Source organism: Bos grunniens, chromosome 14 (assembly GCF_055505025.1).
Source record: "Bos grunniens cultivar Pamir isolate PY7600 chromosome 14, Bosgru_T2T1.0, whole genome shotgun sequence".
Classification (NCBI taxonomy): Eukaryota; Metazoa; Chordata; class Mammalia; order Artiodactyla; family Bovidae; genus Bos; species Bos grunniens.
Genome location: NC_141178.1, coordinates 24,436,570 through 24,461,266, shown reverse-complemented (window position 1 = coordinate 24,461,266; position 24,697 = coordinate 24,436,570). Strand labels below are relative to the sequence as shown.

Sequence of the window (24,697 nt, the reverse complement as noted above, 5' to 3'; positions counted from 1 at the left end):
TCATTTCTTCCAAAGAACACCCAGGACTGATCTCCTTTAGAATGGACTCATTGGATCTCCTTGGAGTCCAAGGGACTCTCAACAGTCTTCTCCAACACCATAGTTCAAAAGCATCAATTCTTCGGCACTCAGCTTTCTTGACAGTCCAACTCTCACATCCATACACGACCACTGGAAAAACCATAGCCTTGACTAGACGGACCTTTGTTGGCAAAGTAATGTCTCTGCTTTTGAATATGCTATCTAGGTTGGTCATAACTTCCCTTCCAAGGAGTAAGCGTCTTTTAATTTCATGGCTGCAGTCACCATCTGCAGTGATTTTGGAGCCCAGAAACAAAAAGTCTGACACTGTTTCCACTGTTTCCCCATCTGTTTCCCATGAAGTGGTGGGACCAGATGCCATGATCTTCATTTTCTGAATGTTGAGCTTTAAGCCAACTTTTTCACTCTTCTCTTTCACTTTCATCAAGAGGCTTTTTAGTTCCTCTTCACTTTCTGCCATAAGGGTGGTGTCATCTGCACATCTGAGGTTATTGATATTTCTCCCGGCAATCTTGATTCCAGCTTGTGCTTCTTCCAGCCCAGCATTTCTCATGATGTACTCTCCATAGAATTCAAATAAGCAGGGTGACAATATATAGCCTTGATGTACTCCTTTTCCTACTTGGAACCAGTCTGTTGTTCCATGTCCAGTTCTAACTGTTGCTTCCTGACCTGCATATAGGTTTCTCAACAGGCAGGTCAGGTGGTAGTCTGGTATTCCCATCTCATGAAGAATTTTCCAGTTTGTTGTGATCCACACAGTCAAAGGCTTTGGCATAGTCAATAAAGCAGAAATAGATGTTTTTCTGGAACTCTCTTGCTTTTTCCATGATCCAGTGGATGTTGGCAATTTGATCTCTGGTTCCTCTGCCTTTTCTGAAACCAGCTTGAACATCTGGAAGTTCACGGTTCATGTACTGTTGACGCCTGGCTTGGATAATTTTGAGCATTACTTTACTAGCATGTGAGATGAGTGTAATTGTGCGGTAGTTTGAGCATTCTTTAGCATTGCCTTTCTTTGGGATTGGAATGAAAACTGAGCTTTTCCAGTCCTGTGGCCACTGCTGAGTTTTCCAAATTTGCTGGCATATTGAGTGCATCACTTTCACAGCATCATCTTTCAGGATTCGAAATAGCTCCACTGGAATTCCATCACCTCCACTAACTTTGTTTGTAGTGATGCTTTCTAAGGCCCACTTGACTTCACATTCCAGGATGTCTGGCTCTAGGTGAGTGGTCACACCATTGTGATTATCTGGGTCGTGAAGATCTTTTTTGTATAGTTCTTCTGTGTATTCTTGCCACCTCTTCTTAATATCTTCTGCTTCTGTTAGGTCCATACCATTTCTGTCCTTTATCGAGCCCATCTTTGCATGAAATATTCCCTTGGTATCTCTAATTTTCTTGAAGAGATCTCTAGTCTTTCCCATTCTATTGTTTTCCTCTATTTCAAGACCTTGTAACTAAAAGTGTATTAGCCGTCTGGCTAGAAAGTCATTTCTTAAGGTGCAAAGTGGTTTGGATACACTGCTAAATCCCATATGTAGGAACTGCTTGACAAAGGACTCTCACAAAGTGTTTGCCTAAGCATTTACTTTCAACAAATTACAAACCTAAAGGCAGAATGAAATCCACTCATCTCTATTACAGTGAGACACACAGCTAAGAAGAAAAGCTGAAAAAAGAGGAAATGTATAGTTGCTGTAAATGTCGTGAATAAGAACACGTTTTCCTAGAAAGAAAGAGCAATGCTTCGGTCTAAGAGTTCTCTTGGGCTTCCCTGGTGGCTCAGACAGTAAAGAACATGCCTGCAATGTGGTAGACCCGGGTTTGATCCCTGGGTTGGGAAGATCCCTTGGAGAAGGGAATGGAAACCTACTCCAGTATTTTTGCCTGGAGAATTCCATGGACAGAGGAGCTTGGCAGGCTATAGTCCATGGGGTTGCAGAGAGTAGGAAGGACACAACTGAGTGTCTTTTGCTTGGCTTCAACAGTTCTCTTTCTTGAATTTCCCCTTAGGATTATCTGTAAACAAATCTCCCTTCCCCCAACTGCCTTGCAGACTAACAGAGATATCTGTGAATGTGGAAGTTTCATTTCTCATTTACTCCTTCTTTTATTCCTTAGTAAAGGGAGATAATGTAGAAAGAAAAATGTTACTAACAATGCTATTTATATTTACTTTGATATCCAAAAATATTTTTTAAAAGGAGGAAATTAAAGTTGAGCTGTTGTAGCTAACAAAAAAGGGAATACAATAGCATCCTGTAACTACCTAAAACTCTGTTCTACATTTCATAATATATGACAAAGTCTTTACTACAAAATAAGACTTGGATTATGTTAAAACTTTGCTTCTTTTTGCCTTAAATTACAACTACTGTTTTCAATAGTTGTAATTTAAATCTTTAGTCAGGCTAATAAAATTGAAAAAAGAGAACATACAAATAAATTATATCATATATGGAGGCCATCACTGTTGATAATAATGGAATATTATAAACAACTCTACACTTTCAAATTTGAAAACCTAGATGAAATGGACCAATTCATTGAAAGACACAAAACACTAAATTCATACAAGAAGAAACAGATCCTCTGGAGTAGCTCTATATCTACTAAATTAATTAATTAATAATTTATAGTCTTGTAAAACATAAAGTACCAGACCTAGTTCTAGCCAACTAAAATAAATTAGCTACCAATAAACATTAAGGTAACTCTATCAAAAGCCATTCAAACTTGTTGAAAGCTATGACAGACAGGATAATAGAAAAAAGGGAAAATTAACAGACTTTCATTCTGGCCAATATGATACTGACTTCTGCAAAGGAAACATTCATACCTCATCACAGCTGAGTTTGTGCTTACAAAGGAACCCAAAGTGGCATGATCTCTAGCTCTGGAGCATCTCTAATGAATCTAGACAGATTCACTACTGAATTCAATCAAACCTTTCAGGAATAAATTATAGCAATTCTCTACAATCTCTTCCAAAAATAAAAGCAGAGAAAATACTTTCCAACTCATTTGATGAGGGCAGCATTACACTAATAAAAAATAAAGACATACCAAGAAAGACAAACTACAGATCACTATCTCTGATGAACATACATGCAAAAACCCCTCAACAAATAAATCTAATAACATGTAAAAAAAGATTTATATACAGTGACCGAGTGGGATTTAATTGCAGGTATGTTAAAGGATAGGGGTTTCCCAGGTGGTACCAGTGGTAAAGTACCTGCCTACCAATGCAGAAGACTTAAGAGTCGTGGGTGCAATCCCTGGGTTGGCAAGATCCCATGGAGGAAGACATGGCAACCCACTCCAGTATTCTTGCCTGGAGAATCCCATGGACAGAGGAGCCTGGTGGGCTATGGTCCAGAGGGTTGCAAAGAGTCAGACACGACTGAAGTGACCTAGCACAGCACACATGCAAGGGATATGCAAGATATTTCAATATATGAAAATTAACATAAATAGATGCAGAAAAAGCATTAGTCAAAATCTCACATGCACTATAAACACTCTCAGCAACCTAGAAATAGAGAGTAACACCTGAAACTTGATAAAGAATACCTAATAAAAAAAAGTCCTACAATTAAAATACTTTTCAACTCTTACTCAATATTCTAGGAAGACCTAGCTAACACAGTAAAACAAGAAAAGGAAATAAAAGGTATACAGGTGGGAAGGATGGAATTAAACTCTAAGCACAATTCTAAAAAAATCGACAAAAACCAATGGAATTAATAAGCAATTGTTGCAGGTTAGCTGGATATAAGGTTAATATACAAAAGTCAACTGCTTTTCTATATATCAGCAATGAGTAATGGGAATCTGAAATGTAAAATAATACTATTTATTTTAGTACAGAAAAAATATCAGTTCTTCCCAACTTGGTTTATAGACAACACAATTCCAATTAAAATCCTATTCAGTCATTCTGTGGATATATGCAACTGATTATTTAAGGTTTATGTATAAAGATCCCAATGCCAACACAATAATGAAGGAAAAGAAGAAAACTGAAGGACTGACACTACTCAACTTCAAGACTTACTATAGTCAAGACTGGATATTGATAAAAGAACAGATCAATGGAATGGAAGATACAGACTCTAGATATAGGCAAGTACAGTCAACTGATTTTTGACAAAGAAGCAAAGATAACACCATGAAGAATGGTCTTTACCAAAGAGTGCTGCAACGACTGGACATCCACATGCAAAAAAGTTAAACTGGACAAAGTCTTCACACTTTTTCACAAAAATTAACTGAAAATGGATCTTAAACCCAAATGTAAAATGCAAAACTATAAAATAACTAGAAGATAACACAGAAAAATATCTAGGTGCCCTTGCGTTTGGATGCCTTTTTAGATAAAACACCAAAAGCAAGCTGCATTTCATTATAACTAAAAACAACTGGCCTGTGATGGACACTGTCCAGAGAATACAAAAATGATCCACAGGCTGGGAGAAAATCTTTGCCAGATTTATATCTGATACATATGTTATCCAAAATATTCGAAGAACTTAAAAACAATGAGAGAAAAAAACATGAACTAAACATCTGAGCAGACAAACAAGACTATGAAAAGATGCTCTGTTATATGTCATCTGGGAAACACAAATTAAAGAAACAATGGGATACTACTTATAAACGTCTTCAGGATGAAAGCATTGATAACATTAAATGCTGGTGATGATGAGGAGCAGTAGGAACTCTCATTTATTGTTGGTAAAGGACAAAACAGTACAGTCACTTTGGAAAACCATTTCGCAGTTTCTTACAAAACTAAAAATACACTTTTATAATCCAGCAATCACACTCCCTGGTATTTACCTAAATGAGCTGAAAATTTATGTCCACATAATATCTGAACACAAATGTTTATAACAATCTTTTCTTTAAGTGTCAAAACTTGGAAGTGACCAAAATGTTCTCCAGTAGGTGAACAGATTAACAAACTATGGTATGTTAAAACAATGGAATATTAAAGTGAAAGTCGCTCAGTGATGTCGACTCTTTGTGATACTATGGCCTATAGTCCATGGAATTCTCCAGGCCAGAACACTGGAGTGGGTAGCCTTTCCCTTCTCCAAGGGATCTTTCCAACCCAGGGACAGAACCCAGGTCTCCCACATTGCAGGCTGATTCTTTACCAGCTGATCCACAAGGGAAGTCCAATATTAAAAGTCAGCACTAAAAAGAAATGAGCTATCAAGCCATGAAAAGACAGGGAGGAGCCCTAAATTCATCTTACTAACTGAAAGAAGCTAATACGAAAGGCTACATATGGTTTGATTCCAACCATATGATACTCTGGAAAAGGCAAAACTATAGAAAGAGTAAAAACATCAGTGGTTACCTGGTCTTCAGGTGGAGCAAAGGAGAAATGAACAGAGCACAGGTATTTTGAAGGTAATGAAAACTACACTGCATCATTCTGTAATGGCAGATACATGTCATTCCATAGAATGTGTAACACAAAGAATGAACCCCAAAGCAAACTATAGACTTTGAGTAATGATGTATAATAATATTAGTTTATACAATATAACATGTACCACATTAATACAAGATGTAAATAATAGGGGTACTGTGTTTGGAGATAAAGGGGGTATATGGGAACTCTCTGTACTTTCCATTCAAGTTTTCTGTAAACTTTGCTCCAAAAAATAAAATCTGATAATTAAAGAAAAGCAGGGAAACGGTAACAAAATTCAGGGAGGTGGCTACCAGCCTGGAAGTGACATGAAATGAGAAAGAGAAAGAACACACAGGATGATACTGGTTCATTGGTAACATTCTAGTTCTTAAGTTGGATAGTGAGTAAGTGAGTGAGTGGGATCAAAGAGACTCATTTTATCATTAGGTCTCACAACTTATATACTAACAAATATGCTTTTCAACTACTGAAGTCAAATAAAATATTCTACGCTGAATATATCTGTATATGTCCTTTTTTCAATTACGTTGTAACCAGAGAGCAGAAGGTTTATACAATAAGGCATATATAACCACTTGTTAAACTTCCCATGAATATGTATTATAGATAGGAAACGCAGTATGGCAGAAAGAATCCTGGGTTTAGCTGTAAAACTCCTCTGTTGTAATTCTGATTCTCTTTAACAGTCATTCCTACATATGCCTAAGGGATCAGTTCCAGAAACTGTCACTGAAACCAAAATCTATGGATGTCATTACAGAAAATGACAAAGTATTTGCATATATCTATGCACACCCCTCTCATATACTTTAAATCAACTATATATTACCTGTGCTGTGCTATGCTACGTCGCTTCAGTCATTTCCGACTTGTTGTGACCCCATGGACTGTAGCCCACCAGGCTCTCCTGTCCATGGGTTCTCCAGGCAAGAAAACTGCTGTGGATTGCCATTTCCTTCTCCAGTATATTACTTACAATACCTAATACAGTGTAAATGCTATGTAAATAGTTGTAAATACAATATAAATGCTATGGAAATAGTTGCCAGCATGTGGCAAATTCAAGTTTTGCCTTTTGGAACTTTCTGGAATTTTTTCCTAAATACTGCTGATCTGTGGTTGGCTGAATCTGTAAATGCAGAACCATAGAAGGCAGAAGTGGCAGATAAGGAAGGCTGATTATATTAGTTGGGTGAACTTGAGCAATCAAACTTAATCTATTTCTGGTTTTTCGAATGAAAATGATCTTAGGCACTTTATGAGGAATAAATAACAGTATGTATAAGATATATATAAAGTAGAAACTGATACAATAAATGTACAAAATAAATGTCAACCCCCTTCTCCTGGTTATATTCTGACGATTTTGAGAGCAAATACAGCAAAGAATTTGAGAGCACAGCCTAGAGCCAGAACAGAATGGCTGGATTCAAACCACAGCCCCGACTTCTGGTTGCAATATGACTATCTTATGTCTCTGTTTTGTAAAATGAAGGTGAAAGTGGCAATATTCCACAGTTTGAGGATTCAATTTAAAAAACTCATGGTACATGTATAGTGTTAGTATAAGTAACTTTTTTATCTGTATTATAATCATTCTTCAGCTGAGGTCACTGGAAAGAGCTTTACATTTAAATTTGTTTTTCTTAAAATTCTAGCTGTGAGCTAATTTCTACACAGACATAAATAATTCATCATGTGTTTTTAAACATAAAAGCCTAAAATATAAAAAAGAAATTTATCTTGGCATATATGAGGGTCTAGGGAACAACAAAAAAAGGGAAATATGACAAAATCTAGTGAATAATTGACAGAGAAAAGTGATGTTTAATATTTTAAATATTAAACAAATATAAAAAATAGTTAATATTTTGTGACTTTAATGTGATTAAGCTTACACCCTTATAAAATGTGCTTATAAATCTTCATGTCAATTACAATTTATTGACAAACACAAAAAAGGCAGAGTATATGGGTATACTAAATATATAAACAGCTTTAAGTAAATTATTAAATTTACATTATACATCAGAATAAACTCTGCAACAGCCTTTAAAAATAAGACAGCAAGATGGCTGAGTAGAAAGACGCTGAGCACATGAGCACAGCAAAATCAGAATTATTCACAGAACAACTATCAGTGAAACAGACTGGAACCTACCAGAAAAGATCTTTAACAACTGAAGATATAATGAAGATGGGCAAGAGGGTATAGTGCAGACCATACCTTTGGTAGGTGAACCAGAAACAGAAGGCTAACTATAACTGCAGAAGTTCTCTCTAAAGGAGTCTGAGTCCCACACCAGGTTCCCGAACGTGGGCGTTCTCTGCTAGAAAAACCGAGCCACCAGAATGTTTATCTCTGAAGACCAGTGGGGTTTCCTTTCAGGAGACCCAGAGAGTTGTAGGAAAAAGAAGACTTCAGCCTTAAAAGAGCACACATACTCTGAAAGACTTGGGACAGAAGCAGTAATTTGAAAGGAGCCAGAGTTAGATCTGCTTGCAGATTTTGGAGTTCTGTAGAGGCAGGGAGCAAAAGAAGTTCACCTTGGGGACAGAGACACTGGCAAAAGCCATCTTTGGAACTAACAGGACTAATAGGTAGAATATACTCTAAAATATACAGAATGAAGTAAAATCTGTCCAGTTAGCTTAAGTGAGAACCATATTGATGAAGCATGCTTGACTTTATCAATCACTGTGTACAACAGTGATTCAAAAATTTTTATAGATTGTAATCCATTTATAATTATTATAAAATATCAGCTATATTCCCTGTTCTCTGTATCTATAAAATGGTTTCTTCTTTGTCATATTAACTACTTTGTTTTACATTTTAGATTCCATATGCAAGTGATAACATACAGTATTTGTTTTTCTCTAACTTTCACTTAAGCATAATACCCTCTAGGTTCATCCATGTTGTTGCAAATGGCAAATTTTCTTAAGCCTTTCTCCTACCCTACAGCTTCTGGGATTTCTACTCCAAAGCAAGGAAAACAGTTAGAAAATGGGGACCTGAGCTTGTCTACACACCAAAACACATTATACTATATTGTACCATCTTATAAAACTCTCAAAGACATCCTAGTGAGGTAATGAATATGCTAGGGATGAGCTGTCTCTGTTCTCCAGGACAGCTTAGTTCAGTAATGTCCATATGAATTTTCTCACCTGTAAAATGCCAAGTGATACTACTGACTTTGCAACTTATTGTGAAGGTTAAATGAAGTATTATATATAAACTCTAATTATGTCCAGAGCTAAGGACCAATGAGAAGCATGCTCTCATATGACAAAATCATGTAACACCTTACTATAAGGTTGAAAATGAATCTGTGACTGTAATAAATGTGTGATGTACATTATAATGACCTACAAAGTTTAAAATATCCACATTTTGCCTATATTTGTAATGAACTATATTACAGTATTAGCAAACTAATGATAAATGTTAATTCAAACTGCAAATTAAAAATATATGCATAGCATCATTGTTCTTGGTTTAAAAAAAAAAACTGTGTTAATTGGCTAATCTGATCAGAATTTTAACAAATCCAGTCATTTTCAGATGACTAAACCCTCTGTGGTGATGTTTCATAAACAAAAACTTGAAATCGTCAACTTAAAAATAAAAAGATTTAACAAAGTACTCTCAGCCAAATTAAAACACTACTAATAGAAATCATTTTGATATTTTTACACAATTGAGAGTGGCAAGCTGCTGGGTGCAACTTTCAAAGTCACTCGGGTCTAAGTATATATCCAGTCCCATTTAAATCACCTACGACTATAATACAAATAAAATGAACATTCATAAGGCAAGATATAATCCTAAACTACCAAAGAAAGAACAACTGTTATACATTTTCTAACAAATAATGCATAAATACTTACACCAAAAAATACCCAGGAGTCTTATAACAGTAAGGTTGAATAAGATTTTTCTTTGTTAGAATATTATTTAGAGTTTTGTATTAGGCAGTAATGCTTGAAACTTTTTGGATAGCTGAAAAAAGGTCTTATATGGCTAAAACAATAATCTTCATACACTAAATTATAAATGTATTTGGATTGGGATCCAATCAATAAAATAGAAATTCATTAAGAAGGGTCTACTTATTTTTAAGCAAAACAAAAATTTACTCATTTTTAAGGAAAACAAAATTCTGAGCATTTTCCTACAAAGCTTAACTTGAAAATTAAGACAGTAATAAAAATTCTATAACTTCCTGCTGATGCAAAACAGGAAAACCAGAACACTTTGACAAACCAAAATCATAGTCCCTTACTTATTTCCTTTTGAAGATATTTAGGATTAGCAGAAATAACTTGAAGGTACTTTTTTACAATCATACAATTTTGAATTCTGTAAGTATTCTTTATGTTTAAAATTTAAAATTGCATAATTCTGCAGAATGTCACCATAAAAAGACTAGTAAATACAGAAATTGAAATCATTGACTAAGATTTACCAGAGTATATTTTTGATTAATTGGTTGATGCCTTTTCCCTTTTTTCCCATACCAGAGGCGAGACATTTCGTTTCCAGGACAAATTAAGTTACATCATCTCCTAAGAACTGTTTTAAAAAGCATTCTTCCTCTGTCAAAGATCCATTTCCAGCACAAGAGCCCTACTACAGTGACAAAACAGTTTGCTGGAGACAACGATTTGATTGACAAGACAGAGAGCTAATCACTAAGTAGTATCCATTGCAAAGATAGTCCTGAGTGGAGACTGTTAAGTTGGGGAGGGAAGAGAGGATTTCCCATGTTTAAGTTTGGTTGCACTGTACCCAAATGTGCAAAGAAAGGACTCAAAGGTTTAAAGATACAGAGCATGTATTTCCAAACACCAGTACATTAAGAAATACACTAAAAATACCTCAGTCATAAAAAAAGTAATCAGTACAGTTTCCAGAATCCCTTCCAAAGTACACAAATGACTTCAATTAACATTTTATTATGTTTCTACAGTCATAAAATTGTGCCTTATTTATGTCTAAGAATCCTTATAACATTTCGTCTTTTATGTATTTTTAAGCATTAAAATATCCTTTGAGGACCCTTCAAACTTTCAGAGTGACTATAAAAACGAAGCCAATCTACTACAAATAAATCTTATACAAATATTCACTGTGACCTGAAAATTCCTCTGAGTATTACACAGCCCATTTTTAAACTGCGTTTCCTAACACTTAGTTTCTTGAAAAAGTAATTATTATCTATTATGCCTAGGTATATACTTCACTAACAAGGGGTATCCTGAATGTAACTCAATTTTTAAGATTATTATTATGACTATAAACAAAAAATATCTAAATTACCTGACTTTTAGCTAGAGGTAAATAATACACTGAATGTATCATAATGATACACTGAATATTTCTTCCATTTTAAATTAAACCTGCTCTTCCCCCTTTACCTTGCTGTGTGTACACACAAAGCTGTGCACACAAGGCCGCCCTTCACACGTACACAACCACTTTTCTAGTATACGCACTGTACCATACCCACACCCACACATCTTTCTCCACATTCCAGGATGTGCATGCATAGGACACAGTACACCTCTGATGAACATCCACCCTGCCACTCACACCAGCCACACCTGTATCTTCCCAACCAGCTCTACATCACACTTACCCTAAGATCTCTCTCCCACAACCCCTCATAGACACACTATAACCATCTCTACACCATCTGTACAATACAGAGTCCTCTTACATATACAGTGAACTGTGGTCACCAACTCCCATCTCTGCACTGCCTCACACATAAAACAAACATTAAATAATTTGGTGGTAGTGGGATGCTATTTTGAAAACCTATCATTACTTCCAGTCAGAATTTCTATAACTAAAAATATGCACACCAAAACGTGGTTTAAATGAGATTTTAAAATATATATATACACACACACCATGCATCAGTTCAGTTCAGTCCCTCAGTAGTGTCTGACTCTTTGTGACCCCATGGACCACAGCACGCCAAGCCTCACTGTCCATCACCAACTCCCAGAGTTTACTTGACCTCACGTCCATTGAGTCGGTGATGCCATCCAACCATCTCATCCTCTGTTGTCCCCTTCTCCTCCCACTTTCAATCTTTCCCAGCATCAGGGTCTTTTCAAATGAGTCAGTTCTTCCCATCAGGTGGCCAAAGTACTGGAGTTGCAGCTTCAGCATCAGTCCTTCCAATGAATATTCAGGACTGATTTCTTTCAGGATGGACTGGTTGGATCTCCTTGCAGTCCAAGGGACTCTCAAGAGTGTTCTCCAACACCACTGTTCAAAAGCATCAATTCTTTGGCGCTCAGCTTTCTTTATAGTCCAACTACCATATTCATACATGACTACTGTAAAAACCATAGTTTTGACTAGACGGACCTTCGTTGGCAAAGTAACATCTCTGCTTTTTAATATGCTGTCTAGCTGGTTAAAATACATACATACATACATACATATATATATATATATATATATAACACATATATATACACACACACCATGCATAGGATAGCCTATTTTGTCTTAGTATACATCCTCACACCTTCTCCCTAATACAGCTTTGATTTTGTTAAGGTATCTTTCAGCCATGTTTCTGAGAAAACTGGCTTCATGTCGAGACAGGATGGGCTCTTAAAGATCTAAACCAGTGGCTCCAAAATTTTAGCTATGTCAGAATCACTTGCAACATTTGTTAAAACAGAACACTGGGCTCCAAAACCAGTTTCTGATAAGTAGACTGCAGTGGAGCCTGAGAATGGACTTTTTAATTTTCTGGTGTGCCACAGCTTATGGGATTTTAGCTCCCCTACCAAGGACTGACGGAGAAGGCAATGGCACCCCACTCCAGTACTTTGCCTGGAAAATCCCATGGACAGAGGAGCCTGGTAGGCTGCAGTCCATGGGGTCGCTAAGAGTCGGACACAACTGAGCGACTTAACTTTCACTTTTCACTTTAATGCATTGGAGAAGGAAATGGCAACCCACTCCAGTGTTCTTGCCTGGAGAATCCCAGGGACAGGGGAGCCTGGTGGCTGCCGTCTATGCTGTCACACAGAGTCAGACATGACTGAAGTGACTTAGCAGCAGCAGCACCAAGGACTGAACCTGGGTCCTCAGCAGGGAGAGCACAGAATCCCAACCACTAGACCACCAGTGAATTTCCTTAACTTTTTAAACAATTCCTAGATACTACTGCTGCTGGTGGTCTGGGGACTATACTTTGAAAAACAATTAAACCACAATGAACTATCATGTCACACCAGTTAGAATGGCTATTATCAAAAAAACAAGATATAAGAAACATAGGAGAAAATATGAAGAAAACGGAGACCCCCCCTTGTGCACTATTGGTGGGACTGGATTGTATCGATAAACTGGTATAGCTACTATGAAAAACAGTATATGGAGGTTCTTAAAAAAATTAAAAATAGAACTATTGTACGATCCAGCAATTCCACTCCTGGTTATTTATCTGAAGAATGAAAACTAATTTTTAAAAAAGATGTATGTACCACCATAATCACTGCAGCATTATTTATAATAACTAAGATAAGGGAAAAGATACGGGAAGGATTAAAGGCAAGAGGAGAAGTGGGTGGCAGAGGATGAGATGGCATCCATTACTCAATGGACATGAGTCTGGGCAAACTCCAGGAGACAGTGGAGGACAGAGCCGCCTGGCATGCTGCAGGTCATGGGGTCCCGAAGAGTAGACTTAAGTGACTGAACAACAAGGATATGGAAACAACCTAAGTGTCCATCAATGAATGGATAAAGAAAATGTGGTACACATATGCAATGGAATACTACTTAGCCAAAATAAAGATTGAAACCTCATCATTTGAGACAGTATTGGCTGGACCTTGAGTTCATTAGCTAAGTGAAACATTCAAATAAAGATAAATACCACAGACTTCATGTATATGTGGAATTTAAAACAAAGAATGAAGTTCATAGATACAAGAGAACAGACTGGTGGTTGCCACTGGGGGGATGCTGGGGTGGGCAAAATGAATGAAGGGGGCCAAATTATAAAATATAAATAGGTCATAAGAACTGTATAGTCAACATGGAGACTATGGTTAATACTGCAACACATATTTGAAAGTTGCTAAGAGAGTAGATGACATCAGCCTTATGGCAGAAAGTAAAGAAGAACTAAAGAGCCTCTTGATGAAAGTGAAAGAGGAGAGTGAAAAAGTTGGCTTAAAGCTCAACATTCAGAAAATGAAGATCATGGCATCCGGTCCCATCACTTCATGGCAAATAGATGGGGAAACAGTGGAAACAGTGGCTGACTTTATTTTTCTGGGCTCCAAAATCACTGCAGATGGTGACTGCAGCCATGAAATTAAAAGACGCTTACTCCTTGGAAGGAAAGTTATGACCAACCTAGATAGCATCTTCAAAAGCAGAGATGTTACTTTGTCTACAAAGATCCGTCTAGTCAAGGCTATGGTTTTTCCAGTAGTCATGTATGGATGTGAGTTGGACTATAAAGAAGGCTGAGTGCTGAAGAACTGATGCTTTTGAACTGTGGTGTTGGAGAAGACTCTTGAGAGTCCCTTGGACTGCAAGGAGATCCAACCAGTCCATTCTAAAGGATATCAGTCCTGGGTGTTCTTTGGAAGGAATGATGTTGAAGCTGAAACTCCAATATTTTGGCCACCTGATGCGGAGAGCTGACTCATTTGAAAAGACCCTGATGCTGGGAAAGATTGAGGGCAGGAGGAGAGGGGGATGACAGAGGCTGAGATGGTTGGATGGCATCACCAACTCAATGGACATGGGTTTGGGTGGACTCCGGGAGTTGGTGATGGACAGGGAGGCCTGGCATGCTGTGGTTCATGGGGTCACAAAGAGTCGGACACGACTGAGTAACTGAACTGAACTGAACTGAAGAGAGTAGATTTTAAAAATATTTTATCACAAAATTTTAAGTATGTATTAACTAGATTTACTGTGGTGACCATTTCATAATATGTGCAAATGTGAAGTCATAATGTGATACATCTGACACTAGTAAGTTATATGTCATTTACACCTCAATTAAAAAAGAAAAACCAACCGGTCTAAGCTATTTTAAGTGTGATTTTTTATTTCTTGAAGCCAAATGCTTCCTAATTAATGAATGTAATACCTACCTAGCATACATAAAATGAGCTCAGTAAATCTCCTTTCTATCCCTTCTTTTTTCATATTACTCAGAAAACGTAATGCCAGGTCATTTAAATTTTGCTAGATACCCCAGAGCTTGAAGGAGATACCAATTTAGCATTACAAAAGTAAAATGACAGACTATAAAAATGAAGCACTTTTAAAAAACATATTTTAATTTTAAAAATCATAAAACAGTCATTCATTATTCATCCCTTCTCACAACATAAATTAAGTAACATTTTGGATTTTTAATGGAAATTTTACAGCCTACAGCTTTTGGCTACCAGCTGAGGATGAATATTAATAAAGAAATCAAAGCACTGTTCAAAACTTTCCAGAGATAGTTAACATCCACAGCTAATATTAGTAATAGTTAAAACAGACCATAATTACTCTTGCATGCTAAAAGCTAATATGAAAACATTTAATAGCCTAGAACCAGAGACCTACTCTACAGCACAGTACTAAACATATACTTCAGAATTTGCTAAGAAGGTTAATTTTATGTTGTGTTATTACAAAATAATAAGAGATGAGAAACTTCTGGAGATGGCCAATGTTTATGGTAAAGGTTGTGGTGATGCCTACATGGGTGTATTTGTTGTTCAGTTGTTTAGTCGTGTCCGACTCTTTGCAACCCCATGAACTGCAGCATGCCAGGCTTCCCCGTCCTTCACCATCTTCTGGAGTTTGCTCAAACTCATGTCCACTGAATGGGGGATGCCATCCAACCATCTAGTGCTCTGTCACTTCCTTCTCTTGCCCTCCATCTTACCCAGCATCAGGGTCTTTTCCAATGAGTCTGTTCTTTGCATCAGGTGGCCAAAGTATTGGAGTTTCAGCTTCAGCATCAGTCCTTCCAATGAATATTCAGGACTGACTTCCTGTAGCATTGACTGGTTTGATCTCCTTGTAGTCCAAGGGACTCTCAAGAGTCTTCCTCAGCACCACAGTTCAAAAGCATCAATTCTTCCAGGCTCAGCCTTCTTTACGGTCTAACTCTCACATCCACACATGAATATTGGAAAAACTATAGAGCTATGACCAGACAGACCTTTGTTGGCAAAGTGATATCTCTGCTTTTTAATATGCTGTCTAGGTTTGTCGTAACTTTTTTTCCAAGGAGCAAGTGTCTTTTAATTTTGTGGCTGTAATCACTGTCCACCGTGATTTTGGAGTCCAAGAAAATAAAATCTGTTACTGTTTTCGCTTTTCCCCCATCTATTTGCAGTAAGTGATAGGACTGGATAATGATCTTAGTTTTTTGAATTTTGAGTTTTAAGTCAGCTTTTCACTCTCCTCTTTCACCTTCATCAAGAGGCTCTTTAGTTCCTCCTTGCTTTCTGCCATAAGGGTGATGTCATCTGCCTATCTGAGGTTATTCATATTTTTCCTAGAAATCTTGATTCCAGCTTGTGCTTCATCCAGTCCGGCATTTCGCATGCTGTACTCTGCATATAAGTGACACAAGCAGGGTGGCTATATACATACTCCTTTTCCAATTTTGAACTAATTAGTTGTTCTATGTCTGGTTCTAAATGCTGCTTAGGGCTTTCCTCATAGCTCAGTTCGTAAAGAATCTGCCTGCATTGCAGGAGACCCCGGTTCAATTCCTGGGTCAGGAAAATCCACTGGAGAAGGGATAGGCTACCACTCCAGTATTCTTGGGCTTCCCTTGTGGCGCAGCTGGTAAAGAATTCGCCTGCAATGTGGGAGATTTGGGTTCAATCCCTGGGTTGGGAAGATCCCCTGGGGAAGGGAAAGGCTACCCACTCCAGTATTCTGGCCTAGAGAATTCCATGGACTGTGTAGTCCATGGGGTCCCAAAGAGTCAGACATAACTGAGCCACTTTCACTCTGACTTTTCTTGATCTGCGTACAGGTTTCTCAGGAGGCAGGTAAGGTGGCCTGGTATTCCCATCTCTTTAAGAATTTTCCAGTTTGCTGTGATCCACAAGTCAAAGGCTTTGGTGTAGTCAATGAAGCAGAAGTAGATGCTTTTCTCATGATCCAACAGATGTTGGCAATTTGCTCTGGTTCGTTTGCCTTTTCTAAATCCAGCTTGTACGACTGGAAGTTCTGTTTATGTACTGTTGAAGTCTAGCTTGAAAGATTTTGAGCATAATCTTGCTGGCATGTTAAAAGAGTCCAATTGTACAGTAATTTGAATATTCTTTGGTGATGCCTTTCTTTGGGATTGGAATGAATGGACCTTTTCCAGGCTTGTGGCCACTGCTGAGTTTTCCAAATCTGCTGGCATAATGAGTACAGCACTTTAACAGCTTCATCTTTTAAGACTTGAAATAGTTCAGCTGGAATTCTATCACCTCCACTAGCTTTGTTCATAGTAATGCTTCATAACACCCACTTGACTTCATACTCTAGAAGTCTGGATCTAGGTGAGTGACCACACCATCATGGTTATCAAGGTCATAAAGACCTTTTTGTATAGTTCTGTGTTTCCTTGCCATCTCTTCATCATCTTTTCTGCTTCTGTTAGATTCTTGCTGTTTCTGTCCTTTATTATGGCCATCTTTGCATGAAATGTTCCCTTGGTATTTCCAATTTTCTTGAAGAGATTCTCTAGTCTTTCCCATTCTATTGTTTTCCTCTATTTCTTTGCATTGTTCACTTAAGGCTGTCTTCTCTCTCCCTGCTATTCTCTGGAACCCTGTATTCAGATATCTTTCCCTTTATCCTTTTCTTTTCACTTCTCTTCTTTTCTCAGCTATTTATAATGCCTCCTCAGAAAACCACTATTCCTTCTTGCATTTCTTTTCCTTAGGGATGGTTTCGGCTGCCTTCTGTACAATGTTATGAACCTCCATTTATAGTTTTTCAGGCACTCTGTCTAGCAGATTTAATCCTTTGAATCTACTTGTCACCCTCACTGTGTAATTGTTATGTGATCTGCTTTAGGTCATACCTGAAAGGTCTAGTTGTTTTCCCTACTTTCTTCAATTTAAGCCTGAATTTTGCATGGATGTATATTTGTCTCCAAACTCAAGTTGTATATATTAAATATGAACAGTTTTTTGTATATCAATCATACCTCAATAAAGAAGTCTAAAAATAATCAATATGGAAATATTACACAAGACAATTTGTGTAACTCATGTTTTTAATGTTTTTGATTTACAAAAGTTTCATTTACTGAATTTCTTTTGGTGTTATGATTTATAATCCTATGTGATTCAATTTGTTTACAAAAGTATATTCATTTTAATTACTTTTATGTGATAAATGTGACCTCTATTTAGTGACTCAGAGATAGAGACTACTTTTATTTTGAACAAAATCAATTCTGTATGGATTTTGCTGACTAGGCTGAGAAGAGATCAGGAATTTTGCTTTGTTTTACATATTGACTCAGTTTTAATTTTGGCACTACTTGCTACTTTAATTAAACACACACACACACAAACCATGTCCTTAAGAAAATGAACACCAGAATACTCACTGTCTGGTAGCTTAAGAAGTAAAATACTAACCACTCCTGAAACTGTTGGTTCTTAAAGTTCAACAATATGAAACTGTTAAGTCTTCTCTGAGAAATGTAATAAAACACCATAGCAATAACTTAATGACAAATAAGAAAACAGAACTGATTCCACATGGTAATTATCACATCCAGGTGGAAAACCAAATCACTGAAGATATAATAAATTTTACAGCCTAAATTGCTACGGTTAGGTTAAATATTTTAAAATGTTTATAAAATTAACCACTAAAAATTAATGTCAAAATGGGAAAATCCTATAAATGATTTACAAAATTACATCAGAAAGCAAATTCTAAAATATTTGACATAATTACAAAACCTTTGTACAGGTTTATTTGATAAGTAACCAATAAATTTACATCTATGCATATGTGCTAAGTCACATCAGTCATGTTTGACTCTGTGACCCTATGGACCATGGCCCACCAGGCTCCTCTGTCCATGGGATTCTCCAGGCAAGAATACTGGAGTGGGTTGCCACACCCTCCTCCAGGGGATCTTCCCGACCCAGGGATTGAACCACATCTCCTGTGTCTCCTGCACTGGCAAGAAGGTTCTTTACCAGTAGTGCCACCTTTATATTTTTACTTAAATGAAAGCTTGGATCGTTTGAGAAAATGTGAGTAATGTCAAGCACATAAAAATGGAGAAGTCATATTAGAAATCAAAAACTCAATGTAAGATATTTTTGTCAATAATTAGGCAAGTGTGAGAAGTGAAAAGTAAACCAGAATAATTTTCTTCACTACTGTAGCATCACTTTTACTTCATGATCAGGAATTTTAAAAGGTTTTTTTAATGTATATCAGATGAATTACGATAATGCAAAATTCACATGAATCTTAAAAATGAAACAGGCTTTGGGATTTCTGTGGTGGCCCAGTGGGTAAAACTCTGTGCTTCCAATGCAGGGGGCCCAGGTTCCATCCCTGGTCACAGAACTATATGCCACATGCTGGGATGATGACTCAAACAGCAAATTGTAAAAATTCACTCATATTATGTGTATTTTAAACATTTTTATCACCTGTGAAGAAATGTGAAGAACTGTAGAAAAGGATTATAAATGAAATGAGTTGATAAAGCTGAGTGGTACATGCAAATTCACGATACTGTTAATCTCTGTATGTATGTATTAATCAAATAAAAGCACAATCATCAGCAAGTAATAAGAGGTCAACAGGTATCTTTTCCCACCTTCACCTCAGGATCTTCCTTACACTGTTGAAATGCCATTAGTGTGTTTTCAATGAAAATTCATAAAAACAATCCCCATGAAAAAGGAATATTTCTCACAAAATTGCAAAAGCCCACATAATACAGCTTCCTCAGTATACATGCTTTACTGATTTCTGGAACTGAGTACTGAAGAAAAACAGAGAAGACTCTACCAATTGTAGAAATTATTCTACTTCAGCTGCAAGGTAGGGCTACTGAATTACCAACAGCAGAAGAATTTATTCTTAAGATACTCAAGACAGTATGGTCAAAAAAGAAACAATGGTGAGGTAAGCTGATGTATTATGCTAACTGTATTTATACTAACAACTAAATTTGAATAAAGTGTACATATTAAATAACATTAATCCAACACACATCTTGAGTTACACATGTAGTATTTCTTAGATTTCTTCTCCAAGTATTCAGAAATCTTAGTTCTGATGTATCATAAAGGGTTATTACTGCTAACAATCTTAAAATACAATTATCTTTTCTCTTTGCTAGCAAAGGTAGGTTTCTGTGGCCCTCACCTCTTACTGCCCTTTGAGGTAGTAAGTTCCCTATCACTAAATATGCTAGAGTATAATCAAGAATGATGTAAAATGAGAGAGGCTGAACTGTCAGTTAATTTCAACTCTAAGAGTCTATGGCTTTATGATAAAATATTTACTACAAGTGACATAAGAACTTATTTTAGACCAACTGTTAACAAGTACAAGTTATATTTATTATTTATTTTAATCTATGTCCAAATGTATTCACTAATGCTGTATTTACAAAGGGTTAATTATATGACTGCACTGTCATATAATCTGCACTGCTCAGCAGATAGAACAGTGTATGAAACCCATAAAACCCTGCCCTCTTGGTACTTACATAGGTAGGGGGAAGGTAAAGGGGAATAGGAAGGGAGAACAGAAAAGAAGTTGAGAAGGTAAGTTTATCATAGGCAAACGTTCCCCAATGTACAAATTTCATGTCAGCATGAAATAAATTCATAACAAATTCATCTTAAATTCTAAGTCACCTATTCTCTACACCTAGGTAGAAATTTTGAGTTTTTCTTATTTTATGTATGTTCTCTAGTCAAATTTCCTTTTTAAAATTGATCTTTATTTAGAGGATGATTGCTTTACAATGTCGTGTTGGTTTCTGTCATACAAAACTGGGGATCAGCCATAAGTATACATATATCCCCTCTCTCCTAAACTTCCCTCCTGCCCCTATAATTTGTCAGAGACGACTGGGTCGAGCTCCCTGTGTTATACAGCAACTTCCCACTAGCTATCTAATTTGCACATGACAGTGTATGTATGTAATGTTACTCTCTCCATTTGTCCCACCCTATCCTTCCCCTGCGTAGGTTCTCTACGCCTGCATCTCTACGCCTGCCCTGCAAGTAGGCAAGTGGGTTCATCAGTACCATTTTTCTAGAATCTATATGTATGCATTAATATATAACATTTTGTTTTTCTCTGACTTACTTCACTCTGTGTAACAGGCATGAGGTTCATTCACCTCAAATTCCCTTTTAAAACATCCTTTAAACATTTAAAATACTTTTTATGTTTTCTTACATTTGCTCAAACCCATAGAATGTACAGCACCAAGAGTGAACTCTAAGGTAAAGAACAGACTTTTGATGGGGAAAAAAAAAAACAAAAAACAGCAGCTTTTTATGTACTTGGTAGCTATCAGGCACTAGACCAATACTGTACAAGAGAAATACAACGCAAGACATATGCAATTATAAATTTTCTAGTGGCCACATTAAAAAAAAAAGTTAAATCAATTTTAATATATTTACTTAATCCAATATATCCAAAACATTATCATTTCAACATTTCAACATTATCATTTCAACATAATGAATGTAAGATTTAATGATATCTTACATTTTTTTCTTTCAGTTCTGAATCTTTAAAAACCAGCATATTTTTTATATTTACAGATTATCTCCATTTGGACTAGCCATATTTCCTTGCTCAACAGCTGTGTACAAGCAGTGAGGGGCTATTGTATTTACAGGAATTAGCATATTTAACTACATCTGAATGCAGATACCAGATTTTCACAGGAAATACCTGATCTTATTTATGAGATCATATTGAGATTTTATGAAATTTATAGCTTAAAATAATTCATATATCTAAGTTGTTCAAAACATATCTAAAAGTCATCCAATACTGAATCAAGTATTGATTTTTATGTTTAATCAAAATTAAACAATTAAAAATTCAGTTCCTTAGTGGCATCAGCCACATTTCAAGTATTCAATAGCCACATGTCACTAGTGGCTACTCTATTAGACAGTGCAGCAAAATGTTTCTAGATAACACAGCAGAAAGTTTCTAAAATTTAATTTTTTATCAATTTTTTTTATCATCTTCTTTTTATTTGAATCAATTCTAGTTGAAAACAGGTGAGAAAACTTTTTCTTTAGAAATTATAATCTGCAGAGTTGTCCATAAGAATTAAGATGGTCCCTTTTAAATAAAAAGTTTATACTCAAAAAATTGGTACTAAAGTCTGTTATTTCCAAAATTAAGTGTTTCAATCTCAAAAGAGAGAAAACTGTCAATTCTCTGACTTGATTGAAAATACTGCCATCTACCTTGCCACCCAAGTTAGTACTTCACCATCATCTGACACTATATCCTGTTTTATTAGCTAGGTAATACCTTTTTAAAACACTTTATTTTATCCCTTTCCATTCTACCTTTGTTTGTTACTGCTTTAGTATAGGTTTACATCCTTGATCACCTGGGCAATTTTAAAAGTCTTCTAAATCTAAGTTGTAAATACACAGGGATTGTTTTGCATATGCCAACACCCAAGTAAATCACCACCCAGAATAAAATACAGACTACCTCCAGTACTCTATAAAGTTCCCTCCTGAGCCTAGACAACCCCTAAACTCCCAGAAACAGGTAGTCTGGTGGACTTTTGACTAGTTTTGCCCTTTTGAATTTTATGTAAATGGAATTGTATAATATATAGTCCTTTCATGTCTGGCTTGGCTTCTTTTATTCTGTGAGACTCATCCACATTGTTGTACCAACAGAACCTTTTTGTTGCTTCATTATTTGGAATTTTATAAATATTCCAAATTTTTTTTTTATCCAATAACCTGCAGACAGGCATTCAGGTTGTTTCCAGTTCATGGCTATTGTGAAAGCTGGTAGGGAGATTCCTCCATTATATCGTAGTCACAATAGAAACTGATGCTGAATGTACTACACGGAACGGACTGAGGCACATACAAAATCAGGTGTGCATTTTAAACAAAAGACATGCCATGTATACCTTTAATCATTATACATGTTAAGTACATATACACCACATTAATCACACAAACAATCACGAACAACACCAGATGGATAACAAAATTTGATTCAGTTTATTATCACATTTTAGCATCTGCTCTGTATTTTCTAATGCATGAAGAGGTGAATCCAGGGAACCATAACAAAAGAAAGACCAGATACATCACTCTATCAATCCCACATGACAAAGCATGTAAAATCATAATACACAATTTTAAAAGATAGATCTAAGAGGGGTTAAAAAAAGTTGTTTAGTGTCAATTTGACCATTTATACAAGCTCAGTATATTTGAGAAGAGCATAAAACTTTCATTACTTTGTAAAATTAGCATCAGCTTATTTTCTTTGCATATTGCTAAACTCATGTCAAGATAATGCTTGGATATGAGCTTAGAAGGAGTGCTAATTTGCATAAATGTGTTAAATAACTGCTATGCCTCCTCCATGCAGGAGATAACACTAAAGTGAATTAGATCTGCAATAAATGTTTTATGAAAATTAGTATAACAGTGATTATTCCTAAAGTTCATTCAATAAAAGGCATTTTGCTGATGATAGGTTGCTTCTCTAGCATTTTAAAGCAAAAGGGAAATGAATAAACCAAAGTTACTAATCAGATTTATTCAATAAACACATATATACAAGGACAGTGAACCTTTAAAATATTACTCACTTAAAGATCACTTGAACTTTGCCAACTCTAAAACTATATATTCATACAAAGAAAAAAGATAAATGAAAACTTCACATTTTCCCCCTTACCTCCCATTCTCTAGCTGCTGCTTCATTAGTAGAATCCTCACTTGTTTCAGATTCTTCAATCTTTTTTACTACTATAAATCCAGGTTCTTTGGTATATTCACCAGTATCTTCTGCATATGTTTCTGGACTCCACTGAATGAAGAAGGCATACAAGTGGTCTGTCCTGTTAGAATGAGTGATTATGAATTAATACATCTGCTATTCTGAGTTGTTAGCAAGAATTTAAAAATTATTTTTGTTAAACAGCTTCACAAAACTTGAAGACTTAAAATATACAAAATATTACATACACTATTCTTTATTTAAAAATAAAACAAAGCCGACTACCAAGAAGACATTAACTTAAACTTCTGGGGCTGTGTTCTGTCAAGCTCCTAACTACACTAGGATTTTCTTCAGCCTGGTTTTGACTAGCTCAGATGCTGTTCATGGCAACATTTCTTTTCATGAAGGAAACTTGACAATGGGAAGGAAAACCGAACTCACCATTTTAACCTCAATCACACAATGATCTAATTATATGAAATACAACTAACAACTTACTCTAATTACCTATTTTGAAACCTGACCACTATACAGGTTTTTCCCAGGTTAACAGAAATTTAATATTTTTAACTTTTATGTTCCTTCTTTCAGTTTTGTTTACTAAAGCCTAAATCCCTGAAATAAAAATTATCTGAAGGGTCAGATGTGCATTTCAAACATCTATGCTTTATTGGCTTTAATTGGTATGGATAACTGAAAAGTGATTATAAAACTCTCTACTTTACTCAGCCATTAAAAAGAATACATTTAAATCGGTTCTAATGAGGTGGATGAAACTGGAACCTATTATACAGAGTGAAGGAAGCCAGAAAGAAAAACACCAATACAGTATACTAACACATATATATGGAAATTAGAAAGATGGTAATGATAACCCGGTATGTAAGACAGCAAAAGAGACACAGATGTATAGAACAGTCTTTTGGACTCTGTGGGAGAGGGCAAGGGTGGGATGATTTGGGAGAATGACATTGAAACATGTATAATATCATATGTGAAATGAATCACCAGTCCAGGTTCGATGCATGATACAGGATGCTCGGGGCTTGTGCACTGGGATGACCCAGAGGGATGGTATGGGAAGGGAACTGGGAGGGGGGGTTTCAGGATGGGGAAACATGTGTACACCCGTGGCGGATTCATGTTGATGTATGGCAAAACTAATGCAA

At 36.2% G+C, this 24,697-nt stretch overlaps 1 protein-coding gene across 13 annotated transcripts in view; it reads right to left on the bottom strand.

Moving 5' to 3' along the window:
- Nucleotides 1-24,697, bottom strand: part of OXR1 (oxidation resistance 1) — a 543,094-nt gene that overhangs the window by 14,433 nt on the left and 503,964 nt on the right. For 11 of the 13 annotated variants that reach the window (XM_086336281.1, XM_086336276.1, XM_086336273.1 and 8 more), the window contains one exon: nucleotides 23,484-23,646. In XM_086336281.1, the coding sequence (XP_086192407.1) occupies nucleotides 23,484-23,646 (163 nt within the window). Of the gene's footprint in view, nucleotides 1-9,975; nucleotides 10,494-23,483; nucleotides 23,647-24,697 lie in introns of those variants that run through there. The other 2 variants (XM_086336284.1, XM_086336285.1) reach the window with 1 other exon arrangement.